Source organism: Bombyx mori, chromosome 18, assembly GCF_030269925.1.
Source record: "Bombyx mori chromosome 18, ASM3026992v2".
In the NCBI taxonomy this organism is placed as follows: Eukaryota; Metazoa; Arthropoda; class Insecta; order Lepidoptera; family Bombycidae; genus Bombyx; species Bombyx mori.
In genome coordinates this window covers 9,357,891-9,380,236 of record NC_085124.1, presented here as the reverse complement: position 1 = coordinate 9,380,236, position 22,346 = coordinate 9,357,891, and the positions used below count along the sequence as shown (strand labels likewise).

General features: G+C 35.0%; 2 protein-coding genes and 1 long non-coding RNA gene across 4 annotated transcripts in view; 1 reads left to right on the top strand and 2 right to left on the bottom strand.

Annotated features, from left to right (window-relative positions):
- Nucleotides 1-13,783, top strand: part of LOC101736009 (uncharacterized) — a 30,680-nt gene extending 16,897 nt beyond the window's left edge. The window contains exons 5-13 of the mRNA XM_012692006.4: nucleotides 2,086-2,227; nucleotides 2,660-2,743; nucleotides 4,909-5,042; nucleotides 5,584-5,720; nucleotides 6,680-6,834; nucleotides 8,975-9,053; nucleotides 9,844-10,006; nucleotides 10,610-10,778; nucleotides 11,686-13,783. Of these exons, the coding sequence (XP_012547460.1) occupies nucleotides 2,086-2,227; nucleotides 2,660-2,743; nucleotides 4,909-5,042; nucleotides 5,584-5,720; nucleotides 6,680-6,834; nucleotides 8,975-9,053; nucleotides 9,844-10,006; nucleotides 10,610-10,778; nucleotides 11,686-11,861 (1,239 nt within the window). The 3' untranslated portion in view covers nucleotides 11,862-13,783. The remainder of the gene's footprint in view (nucleotides 1-2,085; nucleotides 2,228-2,659; nucleotides 2,744-4,908; nucleotides 5,043-5,583; nucleotides 5,721-6,679; nucleotides 6,835-8,974; nucleotides 9,054-9,843; nucleotides 10,007-10,609; nucleotides 10,779-11,685) is intronic.
- LOC134200576 (uncharacterized) lies at nucleotides 9,252-12,935 on the bottom strand. Its single transcript, XR_009975548.1, has 2 exons — nucleotides 12,878-12,935; nucleotides 9,252-10,117 (listed from the first exon to the last, which is right to left on the bottom strand). It is a non-coding gene; the product is annotated as an uncharacterized LOC134200576 (long non-coding RNA).
- Nucleotides 13,401-22,346, bottom strand: part of LOC101740875 (actin-histidine N-methyltransferase) — a 30,436-nt gene continuing 21,490 nt past the window's right edge. Inside the window, exons 5-10 of one of the 2 annotated variants that reach the window (XM_012692197.3) lie at nucleotides 19,210-19,318; nucleotides 17,927-18,054; nucleotides 15,812-16,011; nucleotides 14,787-14,973; nucleotides 14,112-14,253; nucleotides 13,401-13,896 (exon numbers count right to left, since the gene is read on the bottom strand). In XM_012692197.3, the coding sequence (XP_012547651.1) occupies nucleotides 14,148-14,253; nucleotides 14,787-14,973; nucleotides 15,812-16,011; nucleotides 17,927-18,054; nucleotides 19,210-19,318 (730 nt within the window). In that variant the 3' untranslated portion in view covers nucleotides 13,401-13,896; nucleotides 14,112-14,147. Of the gene's footprint in view, nucleotides 14,254-14,786; nucleotides 14,974-15,811; nucleotides 16,012-17,926; nucleotides 18,055-19,209; nucleotides 19,319-22,346 lie in introns of both variants that reach the window. The other variant, XM_004928245.4, reaches the window with a different exon arrangement.

Sequence of the window (22,346 nt, the reverse complement as noted above, 5' to 3'; positions counted from 1 at the left end):
CAGAAACAGGCAGGGTGATGGTACCGACCCGCGCGGACTCACAAGAGGTCCTACCACCAGTAAAAGAAAAATCACCAGTAAATTCAAAGTGTTTTAATTCTAAGAGTGGTTGGATATAAAAATCTCACATCTTTTAATTCTTAATAAATATTTGCATAAAAGTACTGTTTAGTACTCGTTTTCTTCCAGAATCTAACATCTGATCTTGGTATTAATTCATTAATTTATATGTATCATGAATAAATGATTAAGGACACAATAATATATAAATAGTAATTTACAAAATGTTAATAATGGTAAAGAGATCGATTTTCACACGACGCTTTGTGACTACAGTAATTATTTTTAAAATGCGGTAAATTCGATATGGCGTTGAGAGGTCATTATTTTAGTGTCAGTAGGAAAGTGAGAACTTTCGTACACAGAAACGCTTCATTTCTACATATAATTGCGTTCTCAAAAATATTTGAATTCCATCATTTAACTAGCATTACAAGCTCTAATGACAATACTTCGCGGAGTGGATAACAAGCTGATTCAGCATTATTATCATGCTTGTTCCACGGACCGTGACATACCACGATGCATTCTCAAGTTTATTAGTTGTTTTTTTTTTCTTTCTATCGAAATCAATTTGTGGAAGTGTTGTGGCGACAGTAGTCCACTGACCTAATTTTATAATGCGTAGAGAGGCGAGGCGACGGCGGGCGGCGGCGTGTGAACCGCCCTGGCCCAGTTACGATTGCCATTAATTGTGCAAAACTTTCAAGGGGGTCGTGACTGTGAAATGGTGCATTACCACTCACCGTAATTCGGTTGTTTTACATTTCTTTTGTCGAGCCAAGATAATGGATGCAAACCGATGAAACAATTTCGAATTCTTCAACGAACTTTTTTGTTTTTGTTGTGGTTGCAAAGTACGAATTAGATTTTAGCGGTAGGCAGCGGCTTGGCTCTGCCCCTGGCGTTGCTGAAGTCCAAGGGTGACGGTAACCACTCACCATCAGGTGGGCCGTATGTTCGTCTGCTTACAAGGGCAATAAAAAAAATGTTCGAGTTGAAATAATTCAAGTAATTAGCGGAGGTGATGTGTAATAGAAGCAGTCATAAACCATGGATGCCGGAACGTGGTGGTTATGCGCTTAGCTATCTCAGGGCCATCGGTTGCCCAATCTCCGCACGTTATGATGTTGCTTCGCAAATGCTTAGATCTTCATCAGTCTCTACGGATGTTTATTAACACAGTCTTTGTTAGACTGATAGGGATAATTGATGAGGACGTTGGGATATTAATGAATAAGCTTGGTTAGTAAGTAGATTCGCCTTACTTTATATCATACGTTAAATACCTATTTAGTATATTAGAATTTTTGAAATCTCGCGATATCCAGATTATGGATCGACTAATACATAAAAGGAAAAGTAGCGCGCTTCATGTTTTTTTCCAATACCTTCTATTCTACTATAGCTGCCGCTAATTATAATAAGGTTATTAAGCGATTTATTAGATAACACGAGCAAGCACGACCTCCTTGAATTAGTCTTCTGCTTCATCGGTTTATTCTGTCTCTCCTTCTGACTTTGAATACTAGTGGTAGGGAGTTTTATGAGTCCTTTATTCGTTTTTAATTTAAAGATGCTATTTTAATACATGGAACTGAGTCTTTACCTTACTGCTCAACATGAATCGCGACATTCACTTTGGGGTTCGTAATGTTGTTCTGGGCTATAACAACTACATAGCATCAGGTTGACTGATTATTCGTCTGTTCATCTACGCCAACAAAATAATCTCACCATGGTGGTAGGACCTCTTGTGAGTTTGCACGGGTAGGTACCACCGCCCTGCCTATTTCTGCTGTGAAGCAGTAATGCATATCGGTTTGAAGGGTGGGGCCGTTGTAACTATACTGAGACCTTAGAACTTATATCCCAAGGTGGGTGGCGTATTTACGTTGTAAATGTCTATGGGCTCCAGTAACCACTTAACACCAGGTGGGCTGTGAGGTCGTTCACCCAACTATGCGACAAAAAAAACATTGTGAATCCAAAACAGCTAATTTTGGTTTTTTATTTACTTTTAAGGTGGTATTTTTATCGGAGAAAAACGGCTACATCCCGGTGAGCATTAAGCCTCGGTCACCCGCAGTTGATGTGGGTTGGAGGGAGCCCCCGGCCTGGGAAAGAGAGTACAGAAGACATCGTACGAACGGCAGCCGAGTACAATGTGAGTGGGCAAAAGCGATCCCTATATACCAAAAAAAAAGGCAGGGAATGCCTTATAACATAATTGTGTTCTAGTCTCTATATATACAAAAATGAATTGCTGTTCGTTAGTCTCGCTAGAACTCGAGAACGGCTGGACAGATTTGGCTAATTTTAGTCTTGAATTATATGTGGAAGTCCAGAGAAGGTTTAAAAGGTAGATACATATAAAAATGCTCGGAATTAAATAAAAATAACAATTTTGTTTTCCCTTTGATGTGTCCCCCGTCGGACGGATTCCTTTTGTATGTTTTAAGTTTATTTTATACAAAAGTTTAGGTCTTTTATTTATCGATTGAGGCACTACGAGGTCTGCCGAGTCAGCTAGTTTGTAATAAATATTTAAAATAATAACAATATTAACTAAGGACGATATATAATGCTTGCTCCATAGATATTGAGGCTGAATGTCAAGATGACTTCATGAAGATTCGGGTTGGTTTCAATGGATCTTTCAACGGATTGGTGTATTCCGCAGGTATACCTAAACTATTTTCTCCAGCAGATCTTTCTTCTCGATTTATTTCCGTTTATTTAATATTGATCTTCTTACTCAGTACATTTTGATTTGACATTTAAAGTTGCATTTTGATTAGTTTTAACGTAACGTAGGGTTAGTGAAAGCGTTTTTTACGCTTTTGTAGTCGAGAACCGTTGTTGATAACTAGCTCCCTGTATAGTATCAGTCTGTATACGCACACTGGTAGTATTACTGGTGGTAGGACCTTATGAGTTCGCACGGGTAGGTTCCATCACCCTGCCTATTTCTGTCGTAAAGCAGTAATACGTTTCGATTTGAAGGGTGGGGTAGCCGTTGTAACTATACTGAAACCTTAGAACTTATATCTCAAGGTGGGTGACGCATTTAAGTTGAAGATGTCTATGGGCTCCAGTAACCACTTAGCACCAGGTGGGCTGTGAGCTCGTCCAGCCATCTAAGCAATAAAAAAAAAGGTTCTATGATAAAAGTGTGACGGTTTCTAACAAACTCCATACAAACACAGTCGGTTTCGTTTCCCAGACTAATCGGCCAAGCATCTTTGCAACACGCAGAACAATTAAGACTTGTAACTAGATAAGTGTCATAACGTTATCATTGTTGTCTCGTCTCTCAGACTGTTGACTGTTGGCTATCTGATTTATTAGTAGCGACTAGTAAAACGTGTAAGATTTGTTTTTTTTGTTATATGAGAACTTTACAAATAATATGTAAATGCCGTGCATTTTGTAGATTCTTGTCTATTGAATTTCACGCTGGATCTTTTTAGTAGGTTTTACTTTAGATCTTTAGGACGTCTTGTGAGTCCGCGCGGGTAGGTACCACCACCCTGCCTATTTCTGCCGTGAAGGAGTAATGCGTTTGGGTTTTAAGGGTAGGGCCAATGAATAACACCGTCACCCATCTCGAGAGTTTTAGAGTTCGAAATCTGAATTTTATTGTATAACGGTTGTTCCTTCTCGAATTCGATTTTACATTTATTAAGTTGTGGTAATAGTCGAGTTGAACTCGTAACACTAAATGAAAACATTGAAAAGTAGCTTATTATTATTGAAATTTTACATTAAATGCTAAACAAGAAATTCCCGTTTAATTACAATTATGTGTGAGATTATTGCCGACATTGTCTGGTGATTCGTGAGACAAACAATCAATTCTAAGCACCGTTAGTTAAGTCGGTGCGGAAAATGATCGTTTAAAAAAATATAAATAAAGCTCAAAGCTCGGACCGAATTGTTCATAAACGGTCCGATGGTTGAGGCGTTTGTTCACAAAATGATTCTGATTAGTAAAAATTTTAAATGTTTCTTTAAACTATAGTAGTTAATATTAGTTTAAAATCGTTCCGAGGTTGATCTATATTAAAAGTTAGTCAGGTTCCGTAGTACCTCGGGTTATTTTTACTATTTCTCTATAGTAAATATCGAATATATTCGTAATAATATTATTACTATCATCCATGTTCATACATATAATAAACTAGGAGAATAAGGATTAGATAACAATAAAAACAGATTTTTAGAATTCACGCCCAAGCTACTGAACCGATTTTGACGAAATTTGCTATAGAATTGTTTGAACCCTGATAAATGAAGGTTAGGTAAGGAAAAAAGTGTAGTCCGCGTCGCTGAAGTTGCTAATGAAAAACTAGTATTTAATTATTATTTTCAGCATTACAATTTTTTTTTTATTACTTAGATGGGTGGACGTGCTCATAGCCTACCTGGTGTTAATTAGTTACTGGAGCCCATAGACATCCACAATGTTAATGCGCCACCCACCTTGAGATATAAGTTTTAAGGTCTCAAGTATAGTTACAACGGCTCCCCCACCCTTCAAACTGAAACGCATTACTGTTTCACGGCAGAAATAGGCAGGGTGGTGGTACCCCCGCGCGGACTCACAAGAGGTCCTACCACCACTAAAATTAGGTACCTACCACCAAATTAGGTACCATTTTAATTTGCCAATGTCGGGCCTTTTTCAAGACGCTTGACATTAGGCAGTAGGTCATCATAGCATTACAGGTTAAACTTTTTATTATTATCTCTCATGTATACTGATTCTGTACAATCAATTCAATATTTATCTCTTAATGTATGTGTAGTGGTAACAAAGCACGGTAACGCATTTATTTTTTCCAGGCTATTCTTACGACACGGATTGCATGTATGTGAACGGAACTGGCCGAGATTATTATGAGTTCTACATTCAGTTGAATAGATGTGGAACCCTTGGTAGGAACAGCCAGCACGACGACTCAAGAAAACACCCCACAGTAAGTGCTAGCATGAGTCCTAGAATTCTCAAGTACACATTATTTCACGATAACACCACACATTTCAGGATTTAACTTAGATATTTTGGTTGTGAAGTACGAAATACGCTTACTGGTGGTAGGACCTCTTGTGAGTCCGCACGGGTAGCTACCACCACCCTGCCTATTTCTGCCGTGAAGCAGTAATGCGTTTCGGTTTGAAAGGTAGGGCAGCCGTTGTAACTATACTTGAGACCTTAGAGCTTATATCTCAAGGTGGGTGGCGCATTTACATTGTAGATGTCTTTGGGCTCCAGTGAACACTTAACACCAGGTGGGCTGTCAGCTCGTCCACCCAGGTATGCAATAAAAAAAAATCCTACATAAATGAATTACTGCTTGACGGCAGAATTGGGCAGGGTGATGATATTCAATACTGCTAATTACTGTCGTCGTTATTAAGATTGGTAGCTCGGTAGTGGTTCAAACCCTTGAGTGTTGTGAAGTATAAACAAAAAAATAGTTTTCAAGATTTTGATGAGTTATCATTTACGTTTTTCAGAAAAACCTAATGTGGAACACTATAACGGTCCAGTACAATCCACTTATAGAAGAGGAGCTTGATGAACACTTCAAGGTGACCTGCGAGTACGGATATGACTTTTGGAAGACTGTCACATTTCCATTCCTCGATGTTGAGTGAGTTACGTTCTTAAAATTTGATTTTCAATGTTGAAAGAATGCTTGTTAAAAAAATGCATTATATTAGAAAGTCAAAAGTCAAAAGAATTGTCGTAAAAAATTCATACGTCTTTTATTCAAATCGTAACAGAAATATAACAAAATTCGATTGCGTTAAATAAGTAATAGGTAAGTAGGCAACTACTTAATTGATTTAAGTATAAGTAGCTCTAAGGCAATTGAATTAACTATAAGTACCTAGCTCTAATTGCTCCGCAAGCACAAAGATATAGAACATCTTAAATGTTCGTTTTATTTTAGAGAATCGGAAACAATGAAGTTGATTGGCACACGAAGCGCTGTCGTTATAATAGAAAATATAGTCGCTCAATCGTCGCGCACGTCTGGTTCTAACGAAGTCTGTGACACCGAAACGAATCATAAATACGAAGATAATCTATCAAACGCTTGCAATTGTTATTAGGTTAACACGTGGTTGTTTGAGGCGGCTTCTTGATAAAGTTAACAATAGATTTTGACTTAGGATTATAGATCGACACGCTGTGGAAAGAAAACACAGAAAATTGTATTGTTTTTTTTATTGCTTAGATGGGTGGGCGAGCTCACCTGGTGTTAAGTGATTACTAGAGTCCATAGACATCTACAACGTAAATGCGCCACCCACCTTGAGATATAAGTTCTAAGATTTCAGTATAGTTACAACGGCTGCCCTGCCCTTCAGACCGAAACGCATTACTGCTTCACGGCAGAAATAGGCAGAGCGGTGGTACCTACCCGCGCGGACTCATCATCATATCCATCATATCCATACCAATTCTGATATTATAAATGCGAAATGGTATTTATCCTTGTTTGTACTTCTATCACGTATAAACGAAGCAACGAATTATTATGATTTTACGGCAGCGTAAAAATTATGTGTTACATATATATTTATTTTTTCTGCTTGTTTTCAGAGTAGCGACCGGCAACCCAGTCGTTTTTACACTTCAGCCGCCGGAATGCTACATGGAGATTAGATCGGGGTACGGAGCGAATGGCGCGCGGGTCGCCGGCCCTGTGCACGTTGGAGATCCACTCACCTTGCTTATTTACATGAGAAGTTCATACGGTGAGTTCTTATCCTTATCCTTCCCTATCCTTATCCGACTTAGTAAAATGTTTTTATTTTTATTTTGTTAAGATGACGCGATGCTGCCGCGACTTAAAACATCCGTGACGAAGAAAATCTAATTTTAAAGGTTTTGTTAAAGAAAAATCCAATTAATGTAATTAGTCCAACATTTCAGTACTTTTTTATCTTTGAAGAAATATTTCTTACAGCGTATGGAAATTAACTTGTGAATCGTCAGTGAACTTTTTGGTTTTATAAATGTGGCGCAGGAGGCTTACGATACTATTATGTAACATAAAAAAAAATGAATATTGCTTTTGCTAATTTGTAACAGAATTCGAATGAACGATTTACAATAACAATTAAATACCGTAAGAGCAAGGGCGTCTGCTTAACGGTATTTCGCGTGTTTCGTTGCAATGAGAGTTCCCGAATTATTTCGATTTGATATCCGATCAAGTTCATTGATCTTCCTTTTTTAAATAAAATTTGGAAGCAATCCCGTTCGTCGATAAAGTGTGTCAGTGAATTATGTTCTATTATGCCTTTTGTCGTTAAGAAATTATGTGACTATCTTTTAGACATGATTGTACTGGCTGATTTCGTATTGTTGTTGTAAGAACGGAAAAATCTCTTTGAAGCATGTAGTTTTTGTTATTGGTAAATACTCCTCGTTACTTTTTGAATAATTAAGGTTAAAGACATCGGAGACTATTATAACCGGATGCTTTATGAAGTTTTTTTTTAAATATTTTATTTGTGAATTCAAAATTACGAAGTGTTTTTTAAATTGTTTTAAACTTACAATTATTATGGTTATATTCGTGCTTGACTCTAACGTTATTCTAGGTCGGTTGTATTTGTACGGGTCTATTTGTGATTTAAAATTATTGAAACTCAGTCGAATGTTAACGAATATATTATACATATACCGGTAAAATGGGGCGATTAGGGATTGAGAGGCGAATCGGGAAAAAACCGGGAAAATCTTTCGACGCTCAATATAAGTTTTATATTCGTTGCAAAATCTTCCATTTTTTGTAGTTTAATAGTAGAATGTTGAAAGTTCACAAAACAACTCTGAATATGCATGATAATAGCTGCTAACTTATAAAAAATCGCGTTTCAAATTAACTTCCTGTGGTGGTAATTATTTTAGTGCTAGAAACTTTGCTCTCTTTTATTTATTTGATAATAACAGAAGACGACTATGATTTATAAACGTTATTTAGTGTTTGAACCAGCATATATATTAAAAGTAAGTCTCAGTTGTTATTGGTTTTAATGTATTTGATTAAATAAAAATACATGTAAAAATCTGTTGTTTTTGGGGATATTGGGGACGTCTTAGGTACAAATAACAACGAAAAAGGGGTCAATTGGGATGAGAATACGTGAAATGGAAACGACCTAAGTATAAATAGGTACAGGTTTGTAGGGTTGTCTATGTAGTTATAACAATACTTTTTAAATTTGTTGGTAAAAATCTGGTTTATTCGAAGCGAAATTGGGAATAAGTCTTTAGTTGAAATAGATAAGCAATTTAATATAAGTAAGTCGATTTTGCAGAGACATGTAACAAGATCAATGAAATCTGATGGTGGACAAAAATGTCTAAGTAATACATAATAAAATATTTAATATTTGTTCAGAGTGGGGGTATTCATCTGATTATCCATCGATAATCCATGGAATAACCGACACACCTAATCTCTTAACCCAGATAGAAATATCAGCACTGTCGATTGCACCTATAATTGAGGTGATGTCTGCCATGTACTTTTGTCAGTTTTTCAATTTTTTTTATTGATGATCACTTTGTTGGTGCAACTAAATAAATAAATTAATTAAAACTATATATAAAAATAAAAGTAGTGCCAACCCTAGCAAATTTCTCATTTCGTCCCAATTAACCGCAATTTTCGGGTAAATAGGGATTACACCTATTTTTGCATTTTTTGCTTAAACTGGAATGCTAGTTGCATAATTTTAAATTAGACAACAAAGATGCCCCCAAGACTCAATCATTTTGATCCTGATATAGCATTATATACATCAACAACTACCTTAAAATTGCTCATAAAGTTGGAATTTGTCCCTAATCGCCCCATTTTACGGTATATTTATTTATTTTCAGATGGTTTTGACATTGTTGTCAACGATTGCTATGCTCATAATGGCGGAGGCAAACGAATCAAACTTATAGACGAATTAGGGTAAGTATCCGTTATATCATTATGTGAATTAAACTGAAATAATTTCGTGATGGTTTTTTAAACAAATCTCAAAATTAGGGGTATAAGGTTGGAGATCCATGATTTCAACTTTTGAAATTGAACAGTTTAACTTGGAAACGGTTATGAAATTTATAATATTTAAAGGTAGATAGAACATTACGAATCAAAAGCAATGAGAAATGTCTTATCTATTGTTATTGAATAGTTCTAAGACAATATCTTCGATCAAATAATACATATTTATTTTAAATACACATAATTTTAGCTCGCACGGATAAGTACTGCCATTCTGTCTATCTATACCGCGAAGCACTTCAAGTGGAACTTTACCCACTGAGTTTCTGGCTGGATCTTCTCAGTGGGTTGCGATTCCGTCCAGTGACTGATTTTGTGAAGCACTGCTCTTGCTAAGGCCAATGTTAGCAATTCCTCTCAGGTTGAGCGCCGTGAACTCACCTACCAGTCACAGCGTAGCGTACCGGATACTATAGACGTCATAACGTGGTTGTCCCAACTATATTGAGATATGAAATTTAAGTCTTGACTGTGTAGTATATAGGATATTCAACCCTTCAAACGGGAACGCATTACTGCTCTGCTGCTAAAGTGAACTGGTGGCGCCTACCTGTACGGGCTTACAATACAATAAGTCCTAAGAATCGTCATAATAAACTTCAGTAACCATTAACAGCAGAGCTGCGAGCTTGCTTGCCCATCTAGAGACATACTTATTAAAAATTAGGGGTATGATTTTTATTTTTTCTTCCAGATGTCCGGTTGATGACAAGTTGATTTCTCGTTTTCGCGGCTCCTGGTCGGAGACGGGCGTATTCGAAACTCAAGTTTACGCGTACATGAAAACGTTCAGATTCACCGGCTCGCAGACGCTTTATATTGAGTGCGATGTCCGGATGTGTCACGGGAGATGTCCGGTACGTTAATATATGTGGTAGACAAAGTAATATATATGTTGGCTTGTTTGAGTCCAAGGTATGGCTGACCTCCATCAGTGCTTGCATCATGTGGGCCGTAAGCTCGTCTGCCTGTAAGGGCAATAAAAATAAGTATCATTATCGTTGGTTTTATAAATAGCTTAGGTGAAACCTTTGAATAGTTAAATTTAATGTTAACGAAGAAACAGATTTATTGTCTAAATATATAATTTGATGCTAGGGATAACCAAAAAATATCAGTAGATTTTTTTAAAAATTTAATACGTAGACGATGATTAGATTGTAAATTTGAAAATTTAAAATTTGATAAGAACTTATTATTACAAAGTTTTCCTATTGATGGAGCGCTTCGTAAGCCCGCACGGGTAGTTACCACTATTCGGCTTATTGCCACCGCAAAGCTGACATGCACTCCGTCTTAAAAGTTGGGAATATCATTAAACAATAAAGTTTCACCTCACGTCTCGTGGGTCTGTATTCATGAAATTACATAATATGCTGTGGTAATTACTTAAAAGTAGATGGGTCGTGAGCTCGTTCAATCTGGCGTAATTAGTTTATAATATGTATTGATATTTGCAGTCGCAGCCTTGTCACTGGCGGAACATGAAGAGCGTGAAACGTCGTTCAGTTGATGACAAATCAGCGGGCACCATCGCCCCGCCTCGCCTGTCAGACAACATCTCGTTGTTCCAATCCCTGCGGGTCCTACAGGAAGGCGAGGACGACGCTGATACATTACCCAGGACAGGTATTTTAACCACACACACAGTAATAGTCAACTTATTGTTGCAAATGCCATGATCACTAGTAGACTGAAGACTGCGGGTAGGCTAGCGGCGATGCTAGGAGCGGAAAATCTGTGTAACCTTTGTAGTTCTTTTTTTTTTTGTACTGGAGTCCAATGACTCGTCTCGACAATATACATTTTAGGAACGAGACATGTGGTCAATCAAAATGTGAACATTAGAATTTTATTGTAATATTGTAATGGTAACACCTAAGTCTGAACTAAGTTGCTAATTTTATGATTTGCTCATGGCAACCCCCTCTTCCGTTTCAACCTTTTAGCCCCGTAAATGGCATGTTGTAATTAAATTATAATAAAATTAGAATAAACTCGAATGTTCATTTTACATGCCTGTATTTTATTTATACAACATGTATTTCATGATACGGAAGAATTTCTATTTGTAAAATTCTTAGTAGACGATAAAACATTGAGTGAATGATTGTTAAATAGGTACATATTACTGACGCTTTATGATCGCACGTATGTAACCACAGTGTATATTTCTTTCGCTCTGAATTCGCGTCGTATGTCGAAAGTTATATTAGTTACACCAATGCAATGGAGTCTTCGACTTCTAATGGTTGAATGCTTCGGTATTATGATTGCTCACACCAGTGCCGTGCACCCGTGACCATAGACCAATGACATTTGACATAATATTTCACCTTTTTTTTGGCTCGACAATGTGACAATGGAAACAGTATATATAAGACACTTCAGCCATAAAATTATGATAGTTGTTTGTATTAGTCCTGAAACGACGTGCTACTTTTGTTATACCTAAATATAGGCACAAATACGTAAGCGCACGTTTTTGTTGTAACTATAATCAATATCGAATTTATTTCATTTCGCTCGTTGACAGGTTCCCCAGAGGGGCAGACGTGTATGAAGACTTCAGCATTTTCCGCTGTAATCGTTTCCTGTGGGGTTATAATAGCTGCTCTATGCGGAGCTATTCTGGTTGCAGCGAAAGGTTGGAGAAGAGAAAACACCGCGCCCCATCACGCCTACGTACCTCATAAAGGACGGATCAAATAAAAACCTTTTTTACTCTAGAATCGAATCAAACATTTTCCTAACACGAAAATCACAATTATCATTCCAGCATTTTATTATAGTTGCCATTTGCTGTGAACCATACATATCGTCTTCTCGCGTTAAAACTGTGTAATCTCAAAACTCACTAATTTTACAGGAGAGTGTTTTAAAGGTTTAACATGTGATATTTTTAATATTAATCATCTTTGCAACATTTATTTTTTAACAGTTTAATTATCTGTCTTTAAAAGTAAGATAAAATTATGTATTAATTTTGTTAATAGTAGTCAAAATTTAGGTAAACTAAAAAAAAAAACTAAAACTAAAACGCTCTCTTGAGAAAAATACTGGTGATAGATACCAAATGATTCCGCATATTAACTCAGTTTCGAATATTTTTGGATATTGTACACTTTTAATGCGAAACGACGATATATTTTTTTATTAGTATTTCGCTGCCCTTTCGTTTTCTTTTTCATTAAACCGACTTCAAAAAGAATGAGGTTCTATGTATGTTTTTTGTGTGTATGTGCACGGATTTCTCCGTCATTTGTGGACAAATATTGATAAATCGATTTTTTTTTGTTTGATAGGACATAACCTCGCGGTGATCCCACTCTTAAGTATAGTTAATGTATTTGACTCATAATATTTTAAATTATAGTTAAAATAGTGTAGACATATAATTGCAAACCCGTTGACTGACTACAGGCCGCAGCGATAATGGTGTTATCACTGATTCGTTTTCATCTCTATGGAACATATTTTAAGTTTATATGAACTAAATATGGACAAAGCATTCAGTGCGGTTTGTCGCTGAGTTCAGAATTGTATACTTTTTAGGTATTACGATAAATTTTTAATAACAATCCTTTGGCAAATGTATTCTAAGCTACAATTTAAATATTAAAGGGAGGTTTTTGTTAAAGAGTTTTATGATAAGTCCCAAATATATTAGATATGAGATTTAAAAGTTAAAATTACAAGTATCCCATATCGAAACAAATATATACTACCTTAATAAAAGAAGTAAGATAGAGAACAGAGACTTTCTTTACAATTATTATACTGACAGTTGAAATTTAGAAGTGTCAGATAATCTTGACAATAAAGATCGTTGTTATTGGTTTAATTTCAAATGCGTACCTGGTACTTAGCCTTTTGAGATGAACTAATTCTTATTGTGTTTGAGTAACAGAATCCTAATTATGTATTAGTTTTTATTGTAGGTTATGACAAATCGTGAGGACTTATATTTTTTCATTTGAATAAAATATGCCTCCTCCGTTTGTCTGCAGTATTTATGTACCGATGATAATATTTATCAAAGTTGTGATAAAAATTAAGTATTAAGTGAAGTTTTATATAAGATACTTATTATTTTTAAATATAGATAGATAATACTCATAAATTAAGAATTTAGCAATTTAGCGTATTGATATTTAAATCGTAAAGAAAACATTGTAAATATAGTTAAGATTTCTTTTTATTTATAAACGCAAATATTTGTAGTTCATTTTAAGGGAAAAATAAAACGCATTTCTACAACGAAAAACATTTATTTACGATAAAAAATTGCACTGCCTTCCAACATAAGTACAAATAAAAACAGTAAAAAAACACATGTAACACAATAGTAGTAGGTTCATTTCAACTAAGCGATGAACACAGTGGTCAAGTGTGAATATTTCAATAATGTTTCATTAAAGAAATAATTTCTTAATTTAAAAAATTCTAAATCCATGGGGTAACCCATTGAACAACAAATGGTATTCATTCGGAGAATTTACAGTGTTGCCATATTGTTTGAAATTCATAAGACATAAAACTTATTAATAGTAAACAAAATCAGTAAAAACAAAGTTCACACTGAATCATCGCATACCTCGAATAAAAATAACAAACTTAAATATATAAAAAATTCGCTGTGTTAATCACTAAATACTTAAAATAGAATAAAAAAATGTAAATAATTCTTCGAATACTGTCATGATTTTGTTCATAGGTTGAGAAAGCGCGGCTTTGATAGACCATTCTAGAAATAAAAAAGGTCTATCTATCTATCTATTCACGATAAAGAATAAAATCCATAAGCGGCGTAGATTTTTCAAAGTAATTAATGGCAACATCAACACGAATCCTACTGTCGTTTGTGTTGCCAAAATGTGTGAACATAAATATCCTGAGAAATAAATATTGCAGCTTATACATAATTATATAAAATAAATACAAAATAGAATTTTTTATTACCACGTTTTCATAAATTCGCTAATAAGTACATCCGACTTATTGTTTAACCGCGGTGGGTAGTGTTCGTATAGTTTCTTCCAGGTACGTAACAGTAGCTTCCAGTATTTGTACTTCGCATTGTTTCAAGAGTTTCACGTTGGAACTGAAAATATATTATCTCTAATAATAAGAAAAGTTTAAAAACTTAAAAAAAGACCCGACTTAAAATAAAACTATCGGTCTTAAAATTCTGTCAAATTGATAGAAATATGGTATAGTCAGTTTCATAAGTAAGTAAAAGAGTAACGCCATCTATCACCGAATAGCAGAAGCGAACATCGAAGGTACTAGTAAAATCGAGAAGTACAACGCCATCTATTAGCAGACAGATAGCACATCACACATCGAAGCTACTCGACTTGCCCAGAATGTTCTCGATAAATCTAGGGAAGTCGTATCGACTATAAAAGCGTTGCAGAGATGGCACGAAAGCAAAATGTTTAATACAGGTTAAATTTGTACTTCGGTATAATTTTTATTTATCCCGAACCTCAGCGTGTAACAGTATGTTACTTTTCGTATCTTAAGTCTTGGTGATTTTTTAGTTTGTTATGAGACGACAATTACACGGTCCTCCCAGTTTGAGACACCGCATTTGATCGTGTGTCGGTCTTTAACAAAAGCAATTTTACTCACACATGATCGGTTTCTGTGCGATTTTCGTTGTCGTTTTTCTTGTATGCAGCTAGTAGCAGTTTGCACCGCGTCAGTAGATACGTGTGGGCTCGACGGTCGATGTCGGCGCCTACCGCCTCAGCGCTGCTCGGCTCCGACGACACAAGGTCGCTTGGAAGACTTTGACTGGACCATTTCGTTAGTTCCTCTGGATTAGAACACTCGCACTGTTAGTTCGAAGTCGTCGGGGCCTAAAGGATAAGACGTCCGGTGCATTCGTGCAGCGATCAACGGTGTTCGAATCCCACAGGCGGGTACCAATTTTTTCTAATAAAATACGAACTTGATAGATATTCACGATTGAGTTCCACGGTGAAGGAATGACATCTATTTATATAAAAATGAATTACTGTTCGTTAGTCTCGCTAAAACTCGAGAACGGCTGGACCGATTTGGCTAATTTTGGTCTTGAATTATTTGTGTCTTTAAAAGGTAAATAAATATGAAAATGTTCGGAATTAAATAAAAATAACAATTTCGTTTTCCCTTTAATGTGTCCCCCGTCGGACGGTTTCCTTTTGTTTGTTTTAAGTTTATTTTATAAAAAAGTTAAGGTATTTTATTTATCGATTGAGGCATTACGAAGTCTGCCGGGTCAGCTAGTCGTGTAATAAAAATCAATTTTCGTATTTACTGGTGGTACCACCACCTTGCCTATTTCTGCCGTGAAGCAGTAACGCGTTTAGGTTTGAAGGGTGGGGCAGCCGCTGTAACTATATTGAGACCTTAGAACTCCTATCTCCAGGTGGGTGGCGGCATTTACGTTGTAGATGTCTATGGGCTCCGGTAACCACTCAAGACCTGGTGGGCTCGTCCACCCATCTAAGCAACTATTTGAATCAAATTGGTATAACTTTTGAAAGAAAGCCGGACGATTTCTGGCAGCACAGCTTGCAGCCAGAATAGTGTGTCATGAATGTCGCCATCCACTTTCGAGACATTAAGTCGAAGCATCAATTTCATAATAAATACTATCGAATACGTACCCTGATTCATATTGAAGATCCTTATAAACGCCAATAGTTCTGGTCCGATTGGATTCTGTCGTTTGAACAGAGAGTAGTGCGTGACGCAGCCCAGCCCTAGCTTCGTGAGCAGAGACATTTTTATCTCTCGCAGAGGATCGCCCGAGCTAATGCCGAGTGTTACAGATAGGCTGTCGTGCTGATTATTCGGGTAAACAAAACTGAAATATATTTAAAAGTTTGAAGCCTAGAACGGTACTCCATCTTTTGGTGCTGTAAAAACCGACTCTGGGATTCTCATTGAAGAATAGGCACAGCAGTATTCCGAGTCTAATACCAGTGTATTACCGGATTTTTTTGGTGTTAGGGTGCATTGAAAGTCCGCTTAGCTTAGTACTAACCGTCCAACGCAATTTTCGCGCGAAACAGTGATGTTGCTTAAAGGGTACCGACAATCTTTTTATATTTTTTATTGCTTAGATGGGTGGAAGAGCTCACAACCCATCTGGTGTTTAGTGGTTATTGGAGCCCATAGACATCTACAACGTAAATGCGCCACCCACCTTGAGATATAAGTTCTAAGGTCTAAGTATAGTTACAACGGCTGCCCCACCCTTCAAACCTACTGCTTCACGGCAGAAATAGGCAAAATATTTGACATTGTTAACGTCAGACTGCTTTTAACACTAGATGGGTCTAGATACATATGTATATTAAAATAAAATAAAACTATGACATAATCTGTTGAATAACAAGCAAATGTTACATGATAAATCATAATTGTCACTTTATGCATATCCCATAAGGAACATAGCATATATTTATTGTGTTCAATTACGCAATTTATTTTTATTACCCATCATAAGCCTATACAATTTGTATACAAGTCGTCGTAACCTACACGTCGGAATGGCCTATACAAATTACCATAACACCGTTAATTAAACATTTTTACTACATCATAGATGTATGTGAGCTTCTGGATACGATTTATGGTATTTGTGTGTTCGTTCTAAGACAAAATGTAGTTTAATTTCCTAATAAGTGATATTAGGTTTAACTATGAACTCTTTTTATCTGCGTAAAGAATATTTGTATTTTTATAAATAACAATATTTATGAAGTGAAACTTTTTTGTGCGCTTGGGAGTAGAATCATTTTTTACGGATGAAACGCAATAATAATAATATTAGTGACAAGAAAATGTGGAAGGTTTTTGTCCTCCAAGAAGAGGGAGAGAGCGATCGAGACCGATTGAGAGAGTGAGAGAGAAAGGGAGATCAAGAAAGAATACACGCTATTGGTTGATATATTCGTTTAGTACCTAGTTAAATACTAGAACTTTAGATGGCTATATATAGACGAGCATACGGCCCACCTGATGGTGAGTGGTTACCGTCGCCCATGGACTTCAGCAATGCCAGAGGCAGAGCCAAGCCGCTGCCTACCGTTAAGTATTCTCTAAAAGCCTCGGTTGAAGAATATGTCATAACGTCTTTTGCTACAGTAAACGCTTTTTCGCAGTAAATCTTTTTTTATTTATTTACATTAGTATTATTATGTATACAGTGTGTAAGCAGTAAGTTAAATTTAAAAATAAACATTTTGTGATGAATTTATAAATCGTCCTATACTAAGCTTCCTATACATCAAAGTAAGTAATATATTTGTTATCTTTTTGTTATTTTACAATTTTTTATATTAATTCGTTTGAAGGTTAGGAAATTTTAATAATTAAAAAAAGATGTGGCATTTTAATTTGCCACTCGTCATTTGAGAATTTAATATACTATTTTCATGAAATATAAATTGAAAATATTTCATAAATACTCTTTTTTAAAGTTTTGTAATAGTTAAAAAAATATAATTTCTATATTAATTAATTTATAATTATTTTGTATAAATTTAAATTATGGTTAGATATTTTTACGAATTACAAAAAATCACGAGGAATTTTATTTAATATTTATCATCTGAGATTTTACTACAATTATAATTATAAAAATTAGTTTACCAAAGAGGTTTCACTTCTGACATGTGTAGGTACTTTGTACGCACGCACAGTTTTTTTTTTAAATAAAGAAGCCTTAGAAAGTTGTTCTAGAAATGTTATTGTAAAAAGTTTTATCATATTACCCATTGTGTAGAAACAGGTCTGCGTTAGGACGAGCTCCGTAGAATATGAAGATTTGTTCGTCGGTTTTAAAATCGCGGAGCGCGTAGCATTCGCCTCTATTTAGTTCGTTGTTGTAGTCCGTTCTTATCTAAGGGTTTAAAAAATAAATTTCTATTGTATTACATACGTAATATTGGACTTTTAAAAAAAAGTCTTGGTTTATGCTTTATGTGTTGAAACTCTACAGGGGTTGTTGGAACTACAGAGTTAAACAAAAAAGTGTTTATTTAATTGATCCACAGTCACAGCAAAGCGGTCAACCGTTTTAGTAATTGATATAAATTAATTAAATCATTGTTGTAAATAAGTGATTATTGTACTTTAAAATTATCTTAATTTACCTTAAGTAAATTTATTTTATTTCAAATTTAAAATTAACCTAAATAATTATGTAGGTCTACAAAAAATATTTATAATAATATTGATAGAGAATTTACGTGAATTTTCTTTAAGACTGTGTTTATGTATTTATGTGTTATCATTTTTTTTTCTTCAGGCATTTCTCAATATTTTTATTTCTAATTTAGATTTAAACTTAGTTCAGAATTCTAAATTTAGATTTAAATGTAGAAAAAATTTAGTTTCAGCCAACTAGTTGTGCGAAAGCATAAATAACATTAATGCGTGTGAGTCTAGCGTCAACGACCGTAATTATATAACTATTCAATTCTGCCATAAAGCGCCTTCGAAGAAACATCACGTTCATTTCCAAGATATCAAAGTTATTACTTTATATTATTACTTTCCCCTTTCTTGTGTTCCTCGACTTATCAAAGTTCACGAACCGGTATAAAGTAGGGAAACGCAGTGAGCTGCTTCGGTATTTATTAATATTAATTACCAGCTGACCCGGCAGACTTTGTAGTGCCTCAATCGATAAATAAAAGACCTAAACTTTGGTATAAAATAAACTTAAAACAAACAAAAGGAATCCTTCCTATTTTTATTTGATTCCGAGCATTTTCATATTTATTTACCTTTTAAACCTTCTCTGGACTTCCACAAATAATTCAAGACCAAAATTAACCAAATAGGTCCAGCCGTTCTCGAGTTTTAGCGAGACTAACGAACATCAATTCATTTTTATATATATAGATTAATGATATTTTTTAGTTAATTAGTTACTGGTCTCGGGAGGACGGTAAATGATTTTGAAAACTTTTTTCCTAATTCTCAGTAATACAGAAACAGGACTTCCGATCAACCGGAGAGAAGAGTTACTTAATTCAAAGAACTACATTACCTCGCCGTGTTCATGGTTGCACATATCCCATAGCGGTATGAACGCTGTGACGTCAGCTTCCGAAAGTCTTATATTGTTTTGCCTTGTCATCACGGTTGAGACTGCCCACCTGTAATCATGATTTGTTACTTAAAAAAACAACAACTTTGTTTGTAAATTAACGATGATTAGCTTTGTCTTGTTTGCTTTGCAAAGGATGCAACGTAAAAATGAAACCCTTAGGCAATCAAACGCAAGCTGATAAGGAAAGAATATTTGTTTCGGTATTTTAAATTTATGAATGATATTTGGCTATACCTTTTATTTTTTAACCTAAATGGCTATAAAACTACTCATGGATCAATAGATGAGCTCACAGGCTCAACTTGAGGGAATTTGCTAACACTGATTCTATCAAGAGCAGTGCTTCGCTAAATCTACCACAAGATCGGAATCACGACCCGCTGAGAAAATCTCGCGAGAAACTCAGTGCGTTGTGTCTATGGGTTCGGCTATAGAGACCTGGTATTGCTGACGTCAATCACCACTCTCCATTAAGCGTTCAATTAATACATACATACATTCGGACGATTTAAGGTTTGTTGGTAAGATTTTGGTATTGAACGAAACCTTTAAAGGGACATACATATCTACACATATAAATGTATAAAAGATTTAAATGATAAATTCATTTCTTTCATTCTCATTTCTTTTCAAAAATAAAAATCAACATTGTTTACACTACACAAAGTTACATTTGTGTCATAGATATTCAAGAATAGGATTTTCAAAGAATCTAAAGTAATAATTGTTTCATAATGAAGTTACGGTATTCGTAGAAGACATCGTCTCACGAAGCGGCACGACGGAAACGTATCGACGCTTGAAAGGCAAACGTGACTAAGCGACAATAACTGCTTTATACAATAAATGATAGGCAATGCGATGCGCAAAAAATATATATTTCTAGGTCCATTAAAATCATTTCAATCCTACAGCTAGGTTCGTTAAAATATAATTTTTTTCAGGTATTTCAACTTTAAATTAGTCTACTGTAAAGTTCACGCATTGTCGCTTAGTCGCGTTTGCCTTTCAAGCGTCGGTATGAAGTAAAAGAAATGCAATAAAACAACAAAGCCCGCAAATACGCGAGCGGGCATTGCCACAATAAATCTTCATTGAAAGATTTAACGTTATGTACATTTGTAATCACGTTGCTTTGTTCGTTAAGTGTGGAAGAGCACGCATTTCTCTTGTACGCACTCCATACATCATCGCTTGTGGTGATTATAATAGGTGGCAATTTTATATGATGAACATAATAATGATAATTTATTTGAACTACATATATTAATAAAATTACATATAACTTACTCATCAAATATAATTTTGGATGATTTCAATGGTCATCTTACTTTTTTTATTTTTGTAATTTCCTACCAGACTTTTATTACTACCACTGTTCATAATCTAATAGAATCTAATAAATATATTTCTGCTCAACATATCATATCTATAATAAATAAAATCTAAATCTAATCATAATAGAAACGTTATTTCTTAACATATATTTCGTAAATTAATGCTCACAATAGCTTTTTTTTGTTTTATATATTTCATATACAGACATATATTATTTTATTGAAATCTGTTAATCGATGGTTAATAACTAATAATAATAACTGGAAACAAATCACGCAAGGTCGTCCGATTTAGGATTCCCTGTGTTATGGGTACCAGAGACTGAGAATATATTTATGTATATTTCAATATATAGATGATAAACACCCAGACAAAGATAGATGTAAATTTAAGATAAATGTATATTTTTATAATATAATACAATTTGGGCTCTATTGTTATATTTTCTTCGGATTTTGCGAGTCGTAGACATAATCACAACTTCCTATATTTGCTTTTAATCTCGTGTTTTTTATTAACATATAATGTTATTAACATATAAGTTCGAGGTTTCGAATATTTTACAGTTTTCGTGGCCAAGGAATATTGATATTTTTGTTATACATCGACATTTGCACAGCTCACGGAAATAATGACAATGAAAAAAATGCAAAATTAAGTCGTAAAAGTAAATTTTAATTCCGTTAAATGTCATATCAGTTAGTTTCAGAGAGTTAAAGGTTTGTTTCTGAGTCGTAAATAATTCTCTTGCGCGTTGTTTTTGTCAATTTTTCAATCTCTTGACACGGTATGACAGTTCATTTTATGAAACTCATCTATTTAAACAAATTTCACAACAATACTTTGAAGGTAATCTGTAGCTGTCACTTTTACTTATTATGTAATTGTCGTTTTCGCTTTAACTACTGTCGCTATTGTATTGTGAGATGAAATTGCGAACTTTGCACTATCATTGTACAAAAGTTATATATCAGTTTTTTTGTTGGACTTAATTAATAACAAGTAGTTAGGTCGTTAATACATCTTACATGTGCGATAAAGAAGAAAAAAAAGGGACAATGATAAATTAAAGTAAATGAATAAAATAAAATTGTAAAAATATACATTACTAGCGACCCGCCCTTGCTTCGCTTCGGAAACATTAAAACACATAGCCCACTGAGTTTCTCGCCGGATCTTCTCAGTGGGTCGCGTTTCCGATCCAGTGGTAGATTCTGCGAAGCACGGCTCTTGCTAGGGTTCGTGTTAGCAACATCGTCAGGTTTGAGCCCTGTGAGCTCACCTACTAAAGTTAGGGTTACGCTGACATAGCCGCTAGGGCTATCAGCTTAGGTAGGAAAAAAAAAAAAAAAAAAAACATGAAACCAAAAAAATAAAATATTTTTTTTTTTTTAAAAAAGTAGCCTATGTTCATCAGGGACAATGTCGGCTTCTAATGGAAAAAGAATTTTTCAAATCGGTCCAGTAGTTTCGGAGCCTATTCGAAACAAACAAACAAACAAATCTTTCCTCTTTATAATATTAGTATAGAAGTATAGAAGTATAGATTCACGCTTGTTAATGTTGGTGACATCCAACATCGGGTAGATTGTGTACTTGACTACCTTCAAAAGCAATCAATTTACAAAAATTATACAGATTATTTTTTGTTGGGAAGGTCACCTTTTTTTCTTACCTTTGCTGATAGCCTTGAGAGGCTATATCAGCGTTACCCTAGCGTGTAGGTGAGCTCACGG